The sequence below is a fragment of the Mustelus asterias genome, chromosome 7, assembly GCF_964213995.1.
Source record: "Mustelus asterias chromosome 7, sMusAst1.hap1.1, whole genome shotgun sequence".
NCBI classification, from domain to species: domain Eukaryota; kingdom Metazoa; phylum Chordata; class Chondrichthyes; order Carcharhiniformes; family Triakidae; genus Mustelus; species Mustelus asterias.
Genome location: NC_135807.1, coordinates 16,679,140 through 16,701,207, shown reverse-complemented (window position 1 = coordinate 16,701,207; position 22,068 = coordinate 16,679,140). Strand labels below are relative to the sequence as shown.

Below are 22,068 nucleotides of genomic sequence, written 5' to 3'. Positions count from 1 at the left end.
AAGTATAGTAAAATCAAAACCCTCCTGATGGTGGAAACCTGAAACGAAGACAAAGAGCTGGAAAATCTCAAGTCCTGTAGCATCTGTGGAGGGAGAATTAGAGTTAATATTTTAAGTCAAGTATGACTCCATATTCGATTGTTGTACTCAAAGTCATATTCAACTTATGACGCCAACTCTTTTAAAGTTTATTTATTAGTGTCACAAGTAGGCTTACATTAACACTGCGATGAAGTTATTGTGAAAATCCCCTAGTCACCACAATCTGGCGCCTATTCGGGTACACAGAGAGAATTTAGCATGGCCAATGCATCTAACCAGCACGCCTTTCGGGCTGGGGGAGGAAACCCACGCAGACACGGGGTGAACATGCAAACTCCGCATAGACAGTGATGCAAGCCGGAAATCGAACCCGGGTCCCTGGCACTGTAAGGCAACAGTGCTAATCACTGTGCCACCGTGCCAACCCCTCTCCACGGATGCTATCAGACTTGCTAAGTTTTTCCAGTGCTCTCTGTCTTATTTCAGTAAAATTATAAGTTCAGAGAAAGTAAGTAATGACTCAGTTTTTACTTTGAACACTGGTGAGCCTCATAAAATAAGGAATGGACTACTCGGGCACAGTTAAACTAAATGACAACTCAGTTATTTATTCAGTTCAAATAGACCACTTTTATGGCACTCAGTGGCAGTTCTAAAAGTCCTGGTAAGTGCTCACAACAGTTGTGACAAAGTATCTTTGCCAAGGCTGGTTCCACTAGAAATGTGAATGTAGTCTAGTCTGAAAAACATTCTCCCTGCATCAGCTGCGTCAAATTTAATACAGAGGATGAGAAGTGAGTAAAATATTTTTTTCTTAAACCATCATCCTTTGATGTGAGGCTCCTTATATTTCTTGATTGTGGGATTCAATACCATGAAGGATTTTGCTACATATCTGTTCAGGAGCGAATTCATAGCAGTTGCATACAGAGTGAATTACTAGGTTAACAGAAAAACAGTGTGCTCAGTTGGTTCCCTCCCCCACAATCCTCATTAAATTATTTTCCATTTTAGATGTCTGAAATTTCCAATATTGTTTAGGATCAGAAAGATCAAAACTATGAACAATTTGACCAATTACTTCAAGCTATTTCTCTTCCTGATTTTGGTGCTGAAAGTTGGGCCGGGAGACTTGGAACTATCATGCTAGAGATGTTGTTATCTGCGTTGCATATGTGCATCATCATGTTTACCATGACATGCGTATCTCAGGACCCATAGTATCATATTTCCTCTTATTTACAACCAGAATTGCTGCAATAAACAACCAATTGCATTTACATGGTGCCATGAGGGTCGGATTTGGTGAGGTTTTCTGATATGTTAACCCCCCTCTTGCCTAACATGGAATAAGGAGAAGAGAAAACCAAGGCCAATCTTTCAGTGAGCATATGGTCAATCTGTGGAATAGGCTCTTAATGTAGAAATTTGTATTGATCTTTCAGAAGGATTTCATTTTGTTTTACCTTTGATGGGTGATAGGTATAGCATGCTTGGGAGAAACAGGTAACTTTGGACCTTGATTCCCAAGACATTTCATCACTGAGGTTTTCCTTGTGTTACCTTGGTCTGTTGTAACCTAATTGTTATGGTTAAAGAATAACTATTGCTGTTGTATCATGCAACCAGCTGGACGTAAATTATACGGACGGCAGTGTAGCACAGTGGTTAACATAGCTGCCTCATAGTGCCAGGGACCTGGATTCGATTCCCGACTTGGGTCACTCTCTGTGCGGAGTTTACACGTTCTCCCGGTATCTGCGTGGGTTTCCTCCAGGTGCTCCGGTTTCCTCCCACTGTCCAAAAGACTTGTTGGTTATATTTATTGGCCATGCTAAATTCTCCTTCAGTTTGTCTGAACAGGCACCGGGAGTGTGGCGACGAGGAGATATTCACAGTAACTTCACTGCAGTGTTAATATAAGCCTACTTGTGACATTAATTAATAAATAAAAACTTAAACTTAAATTCGATGGACCTTGATAATCTAACAGTTCCTATATTTCACAGGAGGAAATTACAACTGATGCAGAAATAAATGTTGGATAACTAGTCTGGCAAAACAAGCAGTGGACGACTGTAGGCAAATAATAGAAGTGGAGCTGAATGGAAGTTAACTCCAAATTTGCAGACAATACTAAGCTGGGTGGCTGTGTGCTATGAGGAGGATGCTAAGAGGCTGCAGGGTGACTTGAACAGGCTGGCTGAGTGGGCAAACACTTGGCAAATGCAATATAATATGGATAAATGTGAGACTATCCACTTTGGTGGCAAAAACAGGAAGGAAGATTATTATCTGAATGGTGGCAGTTTAGGAGAAGAGAAAGTGCAACGTGACCTGGGTGTCATGGTGGAACAGTCACTGAAGGTTGGCATGCAGGTAGAGCAGGCAGTGAGGAAAGCTAATGGCATGCTGGCCTTCATAGCAAGAGGATTTGAGTATAGGAGTAAGGATGTCTTGCTGCAGTTATACAGGGCCTTGGTGAGGTCACACCTTGCGTATTGTGTGCAGTTTTGGTCTCCTAGTCTGAGGAAGGACATTCTTGCTATTGAGGGAGTTCAGCGAAGGTTCACCAGACTGGTTCCTGGAATGGCAGGACTGACATATGAAGAGAGAATGGATTGACTGGGCTTTTAGTCACTGGAATTTAGAAGAATGAGAGGGGATCTGATAGAAACCTAAAACCTTGATGGGACTGGACAGGCTAGATGCGGGAAGAATGTTCCCGATGTTGGGGAAGTGCAGAACTAGGGGTCACAGTCTAAGAATAAGGGGTAAGCCATTCAGGACTGAGATGAGGAAGAACTTCTTCACTCAGAGTCGTGAACCTGTGGACTTCTCTACCACAGGAAGCTGTTGGGGTCAGTTCATTAGATATGTTCAGGAGGGAGCTGGATATGGCCCTTGTGGCTAAGGGGATCAAGGGGTATGGAGAGAAAGAGGGAGTGGGATACAGAAAGCGCATGAATGGTGGTGCAGGCTCGAAGGGCCGAATGACCTATTCCTGCACCTATTTTCTATGTTTCTATGGATGGTTTGTCAATGAAGTCCATCGTTGATAGACCTCAAGTAGTTTACTGAGATGAGAACAGATACCATTGCTTGCAGTGATAGAATAGGGGAGAGTGGAACCTAACAAGGGTATCCACCAAGCTTCACAGTGAAGAGGTGGCATGGGGGGAGGATGGTTTTCTCGACTGTATCAGAGTCTATGCAGCAAGTGAGGATAATAATGCGCCAAGGTCACATAGAAATTAGAAGCAGGAGTAGGCCATTCATCCCTTTGAGCCTGCTCCGCGATTCATTTTGATCAAGACTGATCATCGAATTCAACATCCTGATCCCACCCTCCCCCTTATCCCTTGATCCCTTTAGCCCCAAGAGCTATATCGAATTTCTTTTTGATCAAAACGTTGCCTGATTTCAATTACTTCCTGTGGTAGTGAATTCCACACATTCACCGCTATCTGGGTAATGATATTTCTCCTCGCCTCAGTTCTAAAAGGATTATCCCATATCCTCAAACTATGTCCCCTAGTTCTGGACTGCCCCACTATTGGGAACATTCTTTCTGAATCTACCTTATCTAATCCTGTTAGAATTTTAGAAGTTTCTATGAGATCACCTCTCACTCTTCTTAACTCCAGTGGATATAGTCCTAACCGATTTAACCTGCTATCCCAGGAATTAGCCTGGTAAACCTTCTCTGTACTCCCTCTATAGCAAGGACATCCTTTCTCAGATAAGGATCACAATCACATAATGTCATTTGTGACTTCAGTCAGGACTGTTTTGGTGCCAAACAGTAGAAATTCAATTGGATAGATTCAAAATAAGGGTAAGCAAGAGAGGTTGACATGGATTTGGGAGGCAACACGACACTAAAAGAGAAAGGAGGTTCACAATGGTGCGAATAACCAGGAAAAATCCAGGAATTTATTTAAAAGAGGAGTTTAGCAGTCTCTGCAGATATCTCTAAGAATGTGATTATGATTAAGAATGCTGTGTATTTGATTATAGACTTTATAACAGTAGATTTTTCATTTGGTAGAATGAAGAACGTTTACGCCAGTCTGCTGAATTGCTTGGAAAAGTTTCACGACTGTTAGTTCGGGCTCGTAGGTAAGAACATTTCAACAAACTAGATTTGGCTACCTGTAGACTTGAAATGAAGATAAATATAGGAATAGTGCTTTCTATTTATAAACCTTTCTCCACTCCAAAAGAAATATAGCTGTAACTAGAACCATAGATAAGTTATAGTGCAGAAAGAGGCCATATAGCACATCGGGTCTGCACTAGCCAAAACAAAAAACTAGCTTCTCATTTTAATCCCATTTTCCAGCACCCGGTCCGTTGCCTTGCAGGTTACAGCACTTCCAGATGCAGATCCAGATACCCTTTAAATGAGATGAGTTGAGCTTTTTAGCTTCAACCACCAATTTAGGCAGTGAATTCCAGATGCCCAGCACCCTCTGGGTGAAAAAACGTTTCCTCATGTCTCCTCTAATCCTTCTACCAGTCATCCTAAATCTATGCCCTCTGGCAATTGATCCCTCAGCTGGGAGAAACAAGTCTTTCCTGTCTACCCTGTCTGGGCCCATCATAATTTTGTACACCCCAATTAGGTCACCCCTTATCCTCTTCTAAGCAAAACAACCCTTGCCTATCCAATCTCTCCACATAGCTGCAATTTTCAAATATGCTTATTGCTTCTAAGCATATGAAGGAGAAGGGAGCCGAGGTTTTTGCTGATAGTTAAGAAGGCACAATGGTTGGCACTGCTGTCTCACAGCGCCAGGGACTCGGGTTCAATTCCAGACTCGGGTGACTGTCCATGTGGAGTGATGCACTATCAATCGAGCTGAGACTAGTTGTGAGCAAGACAAATAGGCTTTTATTAGCAAGAACTTGGAGCCATCCCTGTTGGTGATCTGGTCTAAACTGAGGGCAAGGGGGAGGAGCCACCGCCTTTATACCCAGACCAGGGGGAGGAGACTTGGGCGGAACCGACAGGGATGTACCACATATACAGGTACTGAGAAATACTAACTACGGTGGTTAACCACTACAGATAACATATAACAGTGGTTTACCACATGGAGTTTGCACATTCTCCTCCTGTCTGCCTGGGTTTCCTTCGGGTGCTCCGACACTCCAAAAATGTGCAGGTTATGTGGATTGGCCATGGTAAATTGCCCTTTAGTGTCAGGGGGATTAGTGGGGTAAATGTGTAGGGTTACGGGGACAGGGCCTGGGGGGGATTTTGTCAGTGCAGGCTAGATTGGCCTCTTTCTGCACCGTAGGGATTTTATGATATGATGATACATTGAGCGAAATGGCCTGTTTCTATGCTGAATGTCCTATGTAATTTTTAAGCTGAGATTGCAACACTTTATCATATTGATTGGTGACTTGGTTAATGAAGAACTGACCTTCTGTCCTGGAACAATTTTCGGACATCAGGTTGCCTGGGAAATGATCTCCTTCAGCTCTGGCTGTGCGAGTTGTGATTTTTTTTTTTCTCTGCTGTTCTGACTCAAGCATCTAGCTGAGATCTTGAACTTATTGTAAATTAAAGCTTTTTCTTGGGTGCAACTATTTTGTGATAGACCATTCACGATAGCAGTGTTTCTCGACGATTGTTGTGTTTTCAATATTAAATTGTTTGCATTTACAGTTTCGAAAATAGTCATCAATATGTTCCACTTATCAGTGGAAGACAGAATCACACGTGTATGCTAGACTGGTATTATCTTTTCAAATGCAAAAGTAATTTGCCATACTAGATATGTTTAAGGTTCTATTTATGTACGGAACAAATATTTGTTGATTGAGAGTATTTTTAATGTATCCTTGACTCAATGAGATTAGGCTGTGTAAATGCTTTAAAACCGTTATTAAATCATTTTTTTTTATCTTTAAGACTTGATGAAGCTGCAACATCTCTTCTGAAGGAAAAGAACATGTATAAGGAGGTTGAAAATTACCCAACATGTTTTAAGGTAGACGAAGAAGTTTTTCTTGCATTGACATTTGGAGATTTTTCTATAAATTCCTGTCTGACTGTCAATACTTCTGTCTGAACGGTGTAATCAGGAATTCATATAAAATTCTAAAGCTAAGTCCTCTAGTATGTATTCTGCTTGATCCCCGCTTATGAAAGCACTTGATTCATTATGCAATGGATTGAAAGAAAAATCTATAAGGCCCATTGCGCTGCCTACTCGAAATGCAATTAAGATAAATTGGTTAGCTAGTTGATTAGCATTTAGTGAACTGCTTGGCTTTCAAAAATATGCTGATGGACTAACGCATTTTGTTCGGTGTGAAATTCATTTGGGGAGTCTGTATCCAATTCCTACTGAGTTGAGTAATGACCCAGAGAGCAAAATTGGTCGTATATCAACATAAATTAATATTAATTGACAATCTTGCTCAGACGTCCTAACATTTTCAGTGCAAAATGAGAAGATTCATATCAATGCAGTAAAAGGTGAACCTCTGAAATTATGCTTGGGACACAATAGGAAGGAGCTTGACTTTATATCAGTATATGCTGTATTTGACCTGAGAGTATCCAGTACTCACCTCAAAGTTTTGTTTAATTCCACTGAACTGAGCACAAAATTTTGAATATTGAAAACATCATTATAATGTGGTTAAATATATATCTCATTAAAATTTTGGTGCAATTTGTATACTACTGTTCTAGGAAAATTTTCCATGCATATGATATGGGGGGCAGCACCGTGGCACAATGGTTAGCACTGCTGCCTCACAGTGCCAGCAACCCAGGTTCGATTCCCGGCTTGGTCACTGTCAGTGGGGAGTCTGCATGTTCTCCCTGTGTCTGCGAGAGTTTCCTCTGGGTGAATGAAGAAAATTACAGCACAGAACAGACCCTTCGGCCCTCCAAGCCTGCACTGACCATGCTGCCTGACTTAACTAAAACCCCCTACCCTTCCAGGGACCACATCCCTCTATTCCCATCCTATTCATGTATTTGTCAAGACGCCCCTTAAAAGCCGCTACCGTATCCGCTTCCACCATCTCCCCCGGCAGCGGGTTCCAGGCACCCACCACCCTCTGTGTAAAAAATCCGACGCGTACATCTCCTTTAAACCTTGCCCCTCGCACCTTAAACCTGTGTCCCCTAGTAATTGACTCTTCCACTCTGGGGGGGAAAAAGCTTCTGACTATCCACTCTGTCCATGCCTCTCATGATCTTGTAGACTTTTATCAGGTTGCCCCTCAACCTCCGTCATTCCAGTGAGAACAAACAAAGTTTTTCCAATCTCTCCTCATAGCTAATGCCCTCCATACCAAGCAACATCCTGGTAAATCTTTTCTGTACCCTCTCCAAAGCCTCCACATCTTTCTGGTAGTGTGGCGACCAGAGTTGAACACTATGTTCCAAGTGCGGCCTAACTAAAGTTCTATAAAGCTGCAACATGACTTGCCAATTTTTAAACTCAGTGCCCTGGCCGATGAAGGCAAGCACGCTGTATGCCTTCTTGATTACCTTCTCCACCTGCGTTGCCACTTTCAGTGACCTGTGTACCTGTACACCCAGATCCCTTTGCCTATTAATCTTAAGGGTTCTCCCATTTACTGTACATTTCCTATCTGTATTAGACCTTCCAAAATGCATTACCTCACATTTGTCTGGATTAAACGCCATCTGCCATCTCTTCGCCCAAGTCTCCAACCGACCTATATCCTGCTGTATTCTTTGAGGGTCCTCATCGCTATCTGCAAATCCACCAACCTTTGTGTCATCCACAAACTTACTAATCAAACCAGTTACATTTTTCTCCAAATCATTTAGTATATTACAAACAGCAAAGGTCCCAGCACTGAGTCCTGAGGGATGCCACTTGTCACAGCCCTCCATTCAGAAACGCACCCCTCCAGTGCTACCCTCTGTCTTCTCCCACAGTCCGAAAGACGTGTTGATTAGGTGCATTGGCCATACTAAATTCTCCCTCAGTGCACCCGAACGGACGCCAGAGTGTGGCGACTAGGGGATTTTCACATTAACTTCATTGCAGTGTTAATGTAAGCCTATTTGTGACACTAATAAACAAACTTTAAACTTTGCTATGCTCCTTTTATTTTTAGGTGCAATTCTGAATGTTCATATGTAAAAAAAAAATGAAGTTAAATAGGAAAAATATTTTGCGGTGTTCATTTGTCACTAACTGGAGGGCATAAACTTGTAATCACCTCCAAAGAACAAATGGGCAGAGGAGAATTTCCTTTACATATGGCAGTCTATTTCTTTACTCTATCAGAAATTCTAGTGAAAGCAGAATCTATAGTAAATTTTGGAAAGAAAAGTGGATAAATATTTGAAAAATATAAAATAACATGGAAAGAGCAGAAAATTGCAACAAATAGCTTTCAGATAGTTTGCACAGGAACAATGGCCTCCAGATTATAGGCCTGAGGTGATCAATTCAAGTTGTTGCACAAATGTTTTCGTCTAATGATTAAATATGGAGGTAAAATTCAGTGTGTCAGATGGGTAAAACAAGTGGTAGCATATCAGTCACTGAGTCATGCTTTTTTTCTGTCTGTTGACTTCAAAGGGAAAGTTATGCAGGATTGTAACAGGTGGTCAATTTGCTCCTTCCGATTTATAGACTCATTAAAATTAAATTTAAACCCACGGTCTTTCTGATGAATTTCATGATTGGCAACAGTAGTGGTTAAATGTAACATAATTCCCTACCTATGAACGGGATTTCTCGGTTGGCAACCTGCTGGGCTCTGAAAGAGGCAAGAGCTCTGTCTCGCTCTCTCAGGAGGCTGCTGTTTGGGACCTACTAAGAGAAATAGGTCTCTCTCTCTCTCTCTCTCTCTCGCTCTCGCTCTCTCCCCCCCCCCCCCCCCCCCCCACCACCACCATTTGTGTTCTGGAGGCTCGAGGACTGGTAGCCCAAGTAGTACGTAAGCCTGTGTATTGCCAACCGATTTTGAAGCGGAGTTTGCGTCTATAAGAGGAATATCGCTTGAATTGGAACTAATAGAGATAGATTAGCAGTTACGAATTGTATCTTGTCATGTTTAAGTATTTCAATTGGTAAATGATAGCTAATTCATTTCTTATAGTTAAACTATATTGTTAAATAAAGTTTGTTTTGATAAAAGCTTCCTAGTCTGCCAATAGAATCATACCTGGAATGAAACACCTTATGCTCACACTAATGTCAAAATTACACCAACAGGCCACACTTGGAATGAAAATATACATGATGGTGATGGACTTGGGGGTGGGGGGACGTAACTTTTTAAGAGCTAGACATTTTTTGAATAATCTCAATTTGCAGATGACATTGAAATACGTTTAACTCAAGGAAGGGAAAACTGTAGCACTACTACTTCAAGTGTAAATTGCATTAATGAGTTTTTAATAGTATTACTGTTTGTTCTAGAAAACAATTGCACAAGTCTTGGTCCATCTACATAGGAATGACTATGTAGCTGCAGACAAATGTGTTCGAGAAAGCTATAGGTAAGCAGTAACACATTATTTCTGGTGTCTCTTGTCTGTTTTTTGGTGAAAGGAGGGAATACGTTGTTTCAAACTGTTTGAAAATGGTAAAGTTAGTGTGCAAGCTTGATGGTCTATTAGCATTCTGTCCGCTACTAATAGCTTAAAGACTTTGTCCACTGGCTGAAAGATTTCAATCTATTCTAATTTACGTAGCAATAAAGTCTCATATTGTTACCAATACTACCAGTGACAATGTTACTGGGTGGCCTAACCTTGCTGGTAGTTGGGTCATGTGGTATCACTGTGCATCAAAAGAAATGGTTTCAAGCCAGCGGTGGAGCAGCTCCTTTTGCGTGCGTGTGACACCAGTTTAATTTGGTGCTCTATCTGCAGCAGATCAGGTGAGCATTGGAGCTAGAGGCACAATGCTGCAAAGAGGGGAAGGAAAAGACAGCCGTCCCTGTGGCCCCAATGAGCCATTGTGAGGGGTTTCCCTGCTGGTCTGAGGGGCCTGCTGGCTTCCCTTTCTGATTATTTTTTAATTTAACCCCTCTGAGGATGCCTCAATTTATTCTCTCTCTTGGTAAACTGCTGAGGCTTCAGAGCCTGGCTACCACTCTCAGTAGAAGGGCGAGCTTGGAGATGGTCAATTAGGAGGTTGACTCCCAGAGTATAATTATGCCGTTCTTGCTGCTAATAGGTTCAAGCTTGAAATCCTGTATGGTCGCCAACATTGGAGTTCTTGAAACCCACGGTGAAATCCTGCCCCTAGTGGCTGAAATAAGGAGTTGTCCCATTTCCAAGTACTAGAATCTTTCAGTTTGATGCCCAAAAATGTTTTCCAAAACTAAAAAATGTCATTCTGCTGATCTACACATTTATTCTTAAAATCAACAGTTTTCAGCTGCTGAAATCTGTAAATATAAACCTATTTAATAACCAAAAAGTAACCATAACACTATATATTTTCATTATAGTTGTAGCAATGACTGTAACTCAGTCACTGTACATTAACAGAGTATAAATCTATTGGTAACTTAATTTTCATCATTTGGTTGAGAGATAAAGGGGCTTTTCTCAGTGGTATGAACGGGCTTGTAGCAAATTGGTAGCTGATTTTGCCAGCAAGCCAGTTTAATTTGCCATTGATATACATATGAACATGCGTATCAGGAGCATGGGTAGGCCAGTCAGCCCCTTGAGCCTTCTCTGCTGCTCAAAAGGATCAGGACTGATCTGACTGTAACCTCAACTCCTCATTCTCACCTACCAATCGTAGCCTATCACTCCCTTGCTTATCAAGAATCCATCTACCTCTGACTTAAAAATAGTCAGACTCTGCTTCCACTATCTTTTGAGGAAGAGAATTCCAAAGACTCATGACCTTTAGTTTTAAACAGCAACCGCTAGTTCTAGATTCTCCCACAAGTGGAAACCTCCTTTCCACATCCACCCTATCAAAACCCCTCAAGGTCTTATATGTTTCAGTCAAGTCACTTCTTACTCTTCTAAACTCCAGTGGATACAAGACTAGCCTGTTCAACCTTTCCTGAAAAAGTAACCTGCCCATTTCAGGTATTAGCCTAGTAAATCTTCTCTGAACTACTTCCAACGCATTTACATCCTTCCTTAAATAAAGAGACAATACTGTACACAGTGCTCCAGATATGCTCTCACCAATGCTCTATATAACTAAGTAAGAAGTTTAACAACACCAGGTTAAAGTCCAACAGGTTTATTTGGTAGCAAAAGCCACACAAGCTTTCGGAGCTGCAAGCCCCTTCTTCAGGTGAGTGGGAATTCTGTTCACAAACAGAGCATATAAAGACACAAACTCAATTTACATGAATAATGGTTGGAATGCGAATACTTACAACTAATCAAGTCTTTAAGAAACAAAACAATGTGAGTGGAGAGAGCATCAAGACAGGCTAAAAAGGTGTGTATTGTCTCCAGACAAGACAGCCAGTGAAACTCTGTGGGGGTTACAGATAGTGTGACATGAACCCAATATCCCGGTTGAGGCCGAGGGATATTGGGTTCATGTCACACTATCTGTAACCCCCACAGAGTTTCACTGGCTGTCTTGTCTGGAGACAATACACATCTTTTTAGCCTGTCTTGATGCTCTCTCCACTCACATTGTTTTGTTTCTTAAAGACTTGATTAGTTGTAAGTATTCGCATTCCAACCATTATTCATGTAAATTGAGTTTGTGTCTTTATATGCTCTGTTTGTGAACAGAATTCCCACTCACCTGAAGAAGGGGCTTGCAGCTCCGAAAGCTTGTGTGGCTTTTGCTACCAAATAAACCTGTTGGACTTTAACCTGGTGTTGTTAAACAACTTACTGTGTTTACCCCAGTCCAACGCCGGCATCTCCACATCATGACTATATAACTAAAGCATAACTTCCCTACTTTTATATTAAATACATGTCACAATAAACAATAACATTCTGTTAGCTTTCCAAATTATTGTTGAACCTGCAGAGTAACCTTTTGCAATTCATACACTAGGGGGATCCAGATCCCTCTGCATCTCAGAGCTCTGCGGTTTCTCACCATTTAGATAATGTTTTTTACTCTTCTTGCCAAAATGGGCAATTTCACTTTTACCCGCTTTATACTCCATTTGCCATATCTTTGTCCACATAATTAGCTTACCTATCCCTTTGTAGCCTATTTATGTCCTCTACACAATTTCCTGCCTATCTTTTGTCATCAGCAAATTTAGCAACCTTACATTCAGTCATTTCATCCAAATCACTGATATAAATTGTAAGGAATTGAGGTCCCAACATTACTCATGCTCCTAATTAGTATGTTTGTAAGTAAGTAAATCGAAAATAAAACTGGCTTAGTTTAAAGTTGGCCACCAATTTGCTGCCACTGAAGTAAAGCAATTTCAGCCCCTTTATCCTTGTGGCAAATCACTTGTTGCATTTTGCCAATCAGAAAATAACCCATTATGTCTACTCTCTATTTCCTCTTAGTAAACCAATCTTCTAACCATGCCAATATTTTACCCCCTACACCATGAGCTTTTATTTTCCTCAATAACCTTTGATGTGGCAGCATATCGAAAGCCTTTTGGAAGTCTAAGTACAGTACATCCACTGGTTTCCCCTTTAACCACTTCAAAGAGCTCCAATAAATTTGTTGAACATTATTTCCCTCGCACAAAACCATGTTGACTCTGCCTGATTATCTTGAATTTTTCTAAGCGCCTTGCCATAATATCTTTAATATTAACTTTTAAATTTTCCAATAACTTGTTAAGCTTACTGGCCTGTAGTTTCCTGCTTTCTGTCTCCCTTTTAAAGGAGTTACATTTGCTATGTTCTAATCTAATAGAACCTTTCCCAAATCTAGGGAAATTTGTAAAATTAAAACCAGCACAGCGATTTTGTTTTTACGAGCCAAGGATGAAGTCCATCAAGATCTGGAGATTTGTCAGCTGCAACTCCCAACAATTTACTCAGTACCACTTCCCTTATGATTGAAATTTTCTTGAGTTCCTCCCTGCATTCCATTCCCTGATTTACAGCTATTTCTGGGATGTTATTTATAACCTTGTATAGTGAAGAGTGTTGCAAAATACCTGTTCAATTCATATCCCATTTATTTTGCATGATTAATTCCCCAGACTCACTTTCTGTAGGACCGATGCTCAGTTTAACACTTCTTTTAAATATCTATAGAAACTCTTACAATGTGTCTTTATATTCCTAACTAGCTCCCTCTTTACTCTAATTTTCCCCTCCTTATTAATCTTTTAGTCATTATTGCTATTTTTTATATTGTCACATCTTCTGACCTGCTACACATCTTGGTGCAATAATGTGCTTTTTATTTAAGCTTGATGCTACCATTAATTTTTTATAGTTAACCATGGGTGGCAGGTCCTGCCCTTCGAATCTTTCTTTCTCGTTGGAACATATCTATTCTGCATATTCTGAAATATCTCTTTACATGCTTGCTGTTCAATCTCTAGTGACCTATCCCTTAACTTAAGTTGCCATTTTAGCTAGCTCTCCTTTCATGCCCTCATAATTGCATTTAAAGTTCAAAATGCTAGTGTTAGATGACTCTTCTGTCCCTCAAACTGAATGTAAAATTGGAAAATATTGCCAAAATTTTTCATTTCAAACTAAGTAGACACATAGAAAGACACACAGAAAATTACAGCTCAGAAACAGGCCTTTTGGCCCTTCTTGTCTGTGCCGAACCATTTTTTGCCTAGTCGCACTGACCTGCACTTGGACCATATCCCTCCACACCCCTCTCATCCATGAACCCGTCCAAGTTTTTCTTAAATGTTAAAAGTGACCCCGCATTTACCACTTTATCCGGCAGCTCATTCCACACTCCCACCACTCTCTGCGTGAAGAAGCTCCCCCTAATATTCCCTTTAAACTTTTCTCCTTTCACCCTTAACCCATGCCCTCTGGTTTTTTTCTCCCCTAGCCTCAGCGGAAAAAGCCTGTTTGCATTCATTCTATCTATACCCATCAAAATCTTATACACCTCTATCAAATCTCCCCTCAATCTTCTACGCTCCAGGGAATAAAGTCCCAACCTATTCAATCTCTCTCTGTAACTCAGCTTCTCAAGTCCCGGCAACATCCTTGTGAACCTTCTCTGCACTCTTTCAACCTTATTTACATCTTTCCTGTAACTAGGTGACCAAAACTGTACATAATACTCCAAATTCGGTCTCACCAACGCCTTATATAACCTTACCATAACACTCCAATTTTTATACTCTATACTCCAATTTATAAAGGCCAGTGTACCAAAGGCACTCTTTACGACCCTATCCACCTGTGACGTCACTTTTAGGGAATTCTGTACCTGTATTCCCAGATCCCTCTGTTCAACTGCACTCTTCAGAGTCCTACCATTTACCCTGTACGTTCTACTTTGGTTTGTCCTTCCAAAGTGCAATATCTCACATTTGTCTGCGTTAAATTCCATTTGCCATTTTTCAGCCCATTTTTCTAGTTGGTCCAAATCCCTCTGCAAGCTTTGAAAACCTTCCTCACTGTCCACTACACCTCCAATCTTTGTATCATCAGCAAACTTGCTGATCCAATTGACCACATTATCATCCAGATCATTGATATAGATGACAAACAACAATGGACCCAACACCGATCCCTGCGGCACACCACTAGTCACAGGCCTCCACTCAGAGAAGCAATCCTCCACAACCACTCTCTGGCTTCTTCCATTGATGTGGAGATGCCGGCGTTGGACTGGGGTAAGCACAGTAAGAAGTCTCACAACACCAGGTTAAAGTCCAACAGGTTTATTTGGTAGCAAATACCATAAGCTTTCGGAGCAGAGCTCCTTCGTCAGATGGAGTGGATATCTGTTCTCAAACAGGGCACAGACACAGAAATCAAATTACAGAATACTGATTAGAATGCAAATCTCTACAGCCAGCCAGGTCTTAAATGTACAGACAATGTGGGTGGAGGGAGCATTCAACACAGGTTAAAGAGATGTGTATTGTCTCCAGACAGAACAGCTGTTCTTCCAGACAGAACAGGTCGTAAAGAGTGCCTTTGGTACATTGGCCTTTATAAATTGGAGTATAGAGTATAAAAGTTGGAGTGTTATGGTAAGGTTATATAAGGCGTTGGTGAGACCGAATTTGGAGTATTATGTACAGTTTTGGTCACCTAGTTACAGGAAAGATGTTCTGTCTGGAGACAATACACATCTCTTTAACCTGTGTTGAATGCTCCCTCCACCCACATTGTCTGTACATTTAAGACCTGGCTGGCTGTAGAGATTTACATTCTAATCAGTATTCTGTAATTTGATTTCTGTGTCTGTGCCCTGTTTGAGAACAGATATCCACTCCATCTGACGAAGGAGCTCTGCTCCGAAAGCTTATGGTATTTGCTACCAAATAAGCCTGTTGGACTTTAACCTGGTGTTGTGAGACTTCATACTGTTCTTCCATTGAGCCAGTGTCTAATCCAATTTACTACCTCCCCATGTATACCTAGCGACTGAACCTTCCTAACTAACCTCCCATGAGGGACCTTGTCAAAGGCCTTGCTGAAATCCAGGTAGACAACATCCACCGCCTTCCCTTCATCCACTTTCCTGGTAACCTCCTCGAAAAACTCTAATAGATTGGTCAAACATGACCTACCACGCACAAAGCCATGTTGACTCTCCCTAATAAGTCCCTGTCTATCCAAATATTTGTAGATCCTATCCCTTATCACACCTTCCAAGTAAAAGTGACATTGACATTAAGATGCAAGTCTCCAGCTTGTTCTGTGAATTTCAAGTGGAAAAAAAATCAGGCGTGTTAAAAAACCATTTGTCAACTTGCTTTAAGCCTTCTAGTATAGATCAATTTTACCTGCTAAATTAGATAAAAGCATATGTTTTTTTAAACCATAATTTGCTAATAAAATTGTTATATCTTTACATTTCCTGGTTCAGCTGTATCCTACAATGATTAGTAAGAATTTGTAGTGCTTGTTAGCAATTCTATGTGAGAGTCTTTTTGGTCTTTATAATCTGACCAAGTTGGCAAACTTTGAGATAGTTATATCTGCATAAAATATCTTTAAGAAGATTAATGTTCAAAGTTATAATTGCGCCGCTTCACAATTGCCCTTTAGTTTTGGCATGAAGGCCTGCCATGCCAAAGATTTGAGGGTGGTGCTAATTGCTGATACAAGTTCAAAAAATATACAGTACCTATGTGTATGTGTTTGATATCCAGGAAATGTGAGCCAGGCGGACAAACCTATTTTCTCATCCCCAGTTTGAATCAATGAAAAATTAACCAAAAAGTTGCTGAAACATGTTTTTGTTTTTCCCCTCAAAGTTCAGCTCATAAGGTATAAATTACAGATGCAATTTCTGATATAATTCTTATTGTGCACAGTATACCAGGATTTAATGGCAGTGAGGACGCCACTGCTTTGGAGCAGCTACTGGAAGGATTTGATCAACAAGACCAGGACCAGGTTTCTGCTATCTGTAATTCACCTCTCTTCAAGTACATGGATAATGATGTAAGCTTGGTTAATAATTTCTAGAGTGCCAATATTTTGTTAGAATGTATGTACATAAGAGATAGCAGGAGTAGAGTAGGCCGTACAGCCTTTCGAACCTGCTGCATCAGTCAGTAAGATTATGGCTGATCATTTATTTCAAGTTCACTTTCTTGCCCTATCCCTATTCCCCTTAATTTCCCTAGATAAAGCTCTACTGATCCTTGTATTGAATATATTCCACAAGATTTAAAATCCTCTAAGTGAATAAATTTCTCATTAATTAGTCTTAAATGGCTGATCCCTCATCCTGAGGCTGTGACCTCCTAGCTCTAGACTGTGCAGCCAGGGAAAACCACTCCTCAACATCTACCCTTCCAATTCTCCAACTAACTTTATACATTTTACTGCTTTAAAAAATGATATACTTATGTCAAAATTCTGTAACTTAGTTTCCATAATCTTTTTTCAATTACACCTCTGACTGCATTGACCCTCCAATTTCCTCCACGACTCTTGATAACCCCTTCCCCACCCACCCTCCAACCTCCCCATGACCCACCCTGACCTGACCTCATCACTATGTCTCCCCTACCACTCTGCCAAATTACCTCAGTTACACTGAACGGTTATTTAAATGTTCCAAAGCTTTTCAGTGTGCTGGTCAACGAATGTTTACTAGAATACGACAGCGAGTACAGTAAAAATTGGATGTGGCTTGGCTTCCTCCGATGATCCTGCATTAAGAATAGGATTCTGAGAACAGGTATGCTCCACATTTCTGAAAAGGCTTGGTTCAGAAGTTCAGGCTCCGATGTTGGGTAAGAAAATAGGAGCAATTGGCAATCTAACCGTGATTGCCAGTGCTCGGAAGATTAGGTCCAGTGATCTTTGAGGCAGCGTTGTGAAGATTCACCAAAACCTATTGTTCCAAAGGATAGCCTTTTACTAAAAATCATGCACTTAATGTTGTTTCTTTAAATAATGTTACTACTGTAAATTCTTATAGAATGAAGGTTTCATTACTGTTTAACAGCTAATATGATGTGGAGAACAGAGACCACTCCATCTGACGAAGGGGCATCGCTCCGAAAGCTTATGGTATTTGCTACCAAATAAACCTGTTGGACTTTAACCTGGTGTTGTGAGACTTCTTACTGTAACAGCTAATAGCCAGTGAAATACATAATGGTATTTATATGTTTGGATGTCACATGAATACCAATTGAAAGTAACCTTTTTGCTTCATGAATATTATGAAGAACCCTGATATCCACATGGGTAACATGTGAGACCCTGCATTGATCCTAATGTCTCCTTCTACAGAGTGATAAAGCGGTTGCCCCTTGTAAATACTTATACAATTAATGTGTGCATTACTAAATACCAGGCTTGACAAATATATTTTGGGGTGACTTCAAAGCTTTATACAATGGTCACTTTCATTTTATGGAAAATGCTGTCCCTGATACAAATGCTTTGTGTGTATTATTGTTTAGCATATGGCACAATTTAGTACTTTGTAAAGCAGAGACAGATAAACAGTAATAGGTTGGTGAGAAGAGTGGGACCAATTAGTGACCAAAATGGGGATTTATGCATGGAGGCAGGGAGCATATATAACGTACTAAATGAGCATTTGTATCTGTTTTTATGAAGTAAGAAGATGCAAGTCATGGTGAAAGAAGAGATAGTTAAGAAACTTTATGATAAAGAGGAGGTTTCAGATAGGCTGGCTATGTTTAAAAGATGATAAATCAGACTTTATACATTCAAGTAACTGAAGAAAGTAAGGGTATATATAAATGGCAGTGGCATTGATCATAATCTTCCAATACTCCTTAGATACAGGAATGGTGCCAGAGGACAGGGGAATTGCAAGTGTTACACTCTTGTTCAAAAAAAAGGTGTAAAGATGGATCCAATAGCTACAGGCCTGTCGATTTAATCTTCATCGTAGGAAAGCTTTTAGAAATGATAATTCAGGACGAAATTAACAGTTACTTGAACAAATTTGGACTAATTAAAGCAAGCCAGCATGGATTTGTTAAAGATAAATCACGTTCAACTAACTTGTTTGAGTTTTTTGATGAGAGCTGTGCGGTTGATGTAGTGTACATGGACTTCCAAAAGGCATCTGACAAACTGCCAGATATCAGGCTTGTCAGCAAAGTTGAAGCCCATGAAATAAAAGGGACAGAGGCAGCATGGATACGAAGTTGGCTAAGTAGTGTTGAATAGTTTTTTGGACTGGAAGAAGATATAGTGCGATTTCCCCAGAAGCCGGTGTTAGGATCCGTTAATCTGCATTAATGAGCTTTGTTGTTCAGGGCACAATTCCAAATTTTTGGATGACCAAAAGCTTATAAATGTTGGAGTATCTCTCAATGGTGGATAGATGATTAATCGGAGATTTGTTCCCATTGGCGGAAGGAAAGGGAACCATAGAACACCGATTTAAGGTGGTTGGCAAGAAAAGCAAAGATGACATAAAGGAATCTTTGTCATGCAGTATGTGGTTAGGATCTGGAATGCTCTGCCTGAGAGTGTGGTGGAGGCAGACTCAATTGAGACCTCCAAAAGAGAACCTGATAATTAACTGGAACTCAGTAATGATCTCAATAATGACGGGGGCACGGTAGCACAGTGGTTAGCACTGTTGCTCCACAGCACCAGGGACCCGGGTTCGATTCCAGGCTTGAGTCACTGTCTGTGGAGTTTGCACGTTCTCCCCGTGTCTGCGTGGGTTTCCTCCGGGTGCTCTGGTTTCCTCCCACATTCTGAAAGACGTGCTGGTTAGGGTGCACTGACCCGAACAGGCGCCCAATTGTGGCGATTAGGGGAATTTCAGAGTAACTTCATTGCAGTGTTAATCTAAGTCTTACTTGTGACAAATAAATAAAAATTTTAAACTTTAAAAGAAAAAGTTTCAGGGCTGTGGGGAAACGCTGCGGGAGTAAAACTAGAATGAGTTCTTCTTGCAGTGAACCAGCATGGACATTATGGTCTGAATGACCTCCTGTGCTGTAACCATTATATGATTCTGTGACTAAGCAGACTTCTTCTGTCAATGACTGGCCGAGGATAAAGTATGGCCAACTGCCAACAGTTGGACCTTCTTGGTTTTCATAAGTTTGCATGATGAAAACTGACAATTATCTGATGAAAAATAATCTTAAATAGTGTGTATATTATTTTGAAAAAATGATACTGGTTCACCAAATTAAACATTTGAACATTTTCTATATCTAAGGTTATTTAATCATTTTTTTTCTAGTATGCCAAACTGTCTCTAAGCTTGCGAGTCCCTGGAGGGGGAACAAAAAAGAAGTCACCTGAGTCTCAACAAGAAGCTGGAGAATCTGCACAAAATGCAACTGGTACTGCTAATGAAGAAGACGATGAGTACTCCTCTGGATTGTGCTAGTTATGGACAGATCTCTTGTTTGACATGTTTCGGCTCAAATTGAATTGCTTAGAAGTGAAGGCCAAAGCTCAAAACAATCCGCACTCTTGTCTTTAGCTGCCAACCGTTAACCTGAGAGATTCTGGGTTGCATAGGAATTGCTCAAGAACCAGACTGATTTAAATATGACATTGTGAAGTATTTAGGCTTGGTGGCAGCGTTTAGATTTGGCTAATTCTGCATTATGTACAATTTGTTAGATAATCTTCTGTGTGCTTTTTTGTTTTCGAAATGTAATCTTAAAGGTGCAATTTTAAATTGGTGTAAAGAAATCTTGCTATAAAGAACATTTTCTTTTTAAGGACTTCCGCACATATATCACACTATCCTGAATTAATGCAGTTTATTTATTGTACCAGCACAACAACAGATTTGTTTTTGGTCTATTAAGACTTTGAGGATGTTGAATAATAACATAAAACTTTAGGAAGATTATAAAAAAAGAGTTTAAAAATATGTTCAGCATTAATTTACCAAACAACATTGTAGCTTTAATATTGCACAGTTGATGAAAGGATACTATATCATTAAGGCTGCATCTTGCTACCATTGAAGTGTTTCTTTTACACTTATCCCGTGATGTGGGAACATATGCTTAAAAGTTGAGATATTTGTACATGTTAAATAGAATTCAGTATTTATGAACTATCATGTATATATGTGTTGTCTAATTCAAATGATAATGCGCATGGTTCAGCAATTGTTAATGTATCCTATGAGACTGGAGTACAAACTTGCAAAAAGCTTTTTGTAAGTGTGTTTTCAATCTTAGTCATTTTAACTTAAACCAACACCATAAAAGCAACTCCTGTTGTTGATGCAAATTACTTCATAACTGAAATATCGTAATAGGAACAAAATTGTAATTTTCTGAGTTTGCTGCCACAGAGAAACTAAGGCCAGCAGATCAGGAAGTACTTGTTGATGTTCTTTATCTGTGTTTGTCAATGGTGTCACAGTGTAAACATGAAAAGGCTGCTTTATGTATACAGGTTTTGAAATTTGTCCAAAGTAAAGTATTGTACTTACCTGGATTTCTTTTTGCATAAGTGTTTTACTGAACCTGTTGCAATTTACTATGTTCACGCTTGCCGCAAAAGATAGCTTCTCGTATTTGTCAAAACTTAAAGAGACTTCTAAGCACATTGTTTTTAAACCTCGCTAGCTTAATTAACAAAAACAGAAAAAATACTTGATTTAATGTTTTTCAGGTGGCACAGTAACTAGCACTACTGCCTCACAGCACCAGGAACCCGTGTTCGATTCCAGCCTTGGGTGACTGACTATGTGGAGTTTACATGTTCTCCCCATGTCTGTGTGGGTTTCCTCCGGGTGCTTCAGTTTCCTCCCACGGTACAAAGATGTGCAGGTTAGGTGGATTGGCCATGATAAATTGCCCCATAGTATCCCAAGATGTGTAGGTTAGGGGGATTAATGAGGTAGATGCATGGGGTTACGGGGATAGGGCAGGGGGGGTGGGCCTGGGTAAGATGCTCTTTTACAGAGAGTTGATACTGACTCGATGGGCTGAATGGCCTCCTTCTGCACTGTAGGGATTCTGTGATCTCGTTTGTGATTCCTCCTGAATTCAGCTTTTTTCAGACTGAATTGCAAAAGCACTGCCCTATATCATGCCGAGTTTGTTAAAAATATATTACAGCCATTAAAATGACTATTATGTTTGCAAGCTTGATTGGATACTACAAAAGGAAATATGTTATTCTCGGAAAGGATCGATGGTTACTTATGGTCAAGAGACCATTGGGTTGTTCAAACCTTTTCACATTTATGTTGTTACATCCCCAGACAGAATTCTATATGATTACTTAAACAAAACACCCACAACCACTGGAAAGCAGTTAACAGAAGTCAGTATATATTTTGGCTAAGCTACATTTGAATGAATATTATGAGGTTGAAATTATATAGCCGGAAACAGAATGGATCCCTCCGTTCATCATCTGCATTTCAAGCCTCTGCAGCAACTGTCTAAACTTTCAGAGAATCATGAACTTGCCAGAGAATTATT

The 22,068-nt window shown here is 40.3% G+C and overlaps 1 protein-coding gene across 1 annotated transcript in view; it reads left to right on the top strand.

The window, feature by feature from the left end:
* napgb (N-ethylmaleimide-sensitive factor attachment protein, gamma b) overlaps positions 1-21,073 on the top strand; it is a 56,959-nt gene extending 35,886 nt beyond the window's left edge. Inside the window, exons 8-12 of the mRNA XM_078215717.1 lie at positions 4,094-4,164; positions 5,969-6,047; positions 9,483-9,562; positions 16,465-16,594; positions 19,851-21,073. Of these exons, the coding sequence (XP_078071843.1) occupies positions 4,094-4,164; positions 5,969-6,047; positions 9,483-9,562; positions 16,465-16,594; positions 19,851-20,000 (510 nt within the window). The 3' untranslated portion in view covers positions 20,001-21,073. The remainder of the gene's footprint in view (positions 1-4,093; positions 4,165-5,968; positions 6,048-9,482; positions 9,563-16,464; positions 16,595-19,850) is intronic.
* Positions 21,074-22,068: the final 995 nt, after the last annotated feature.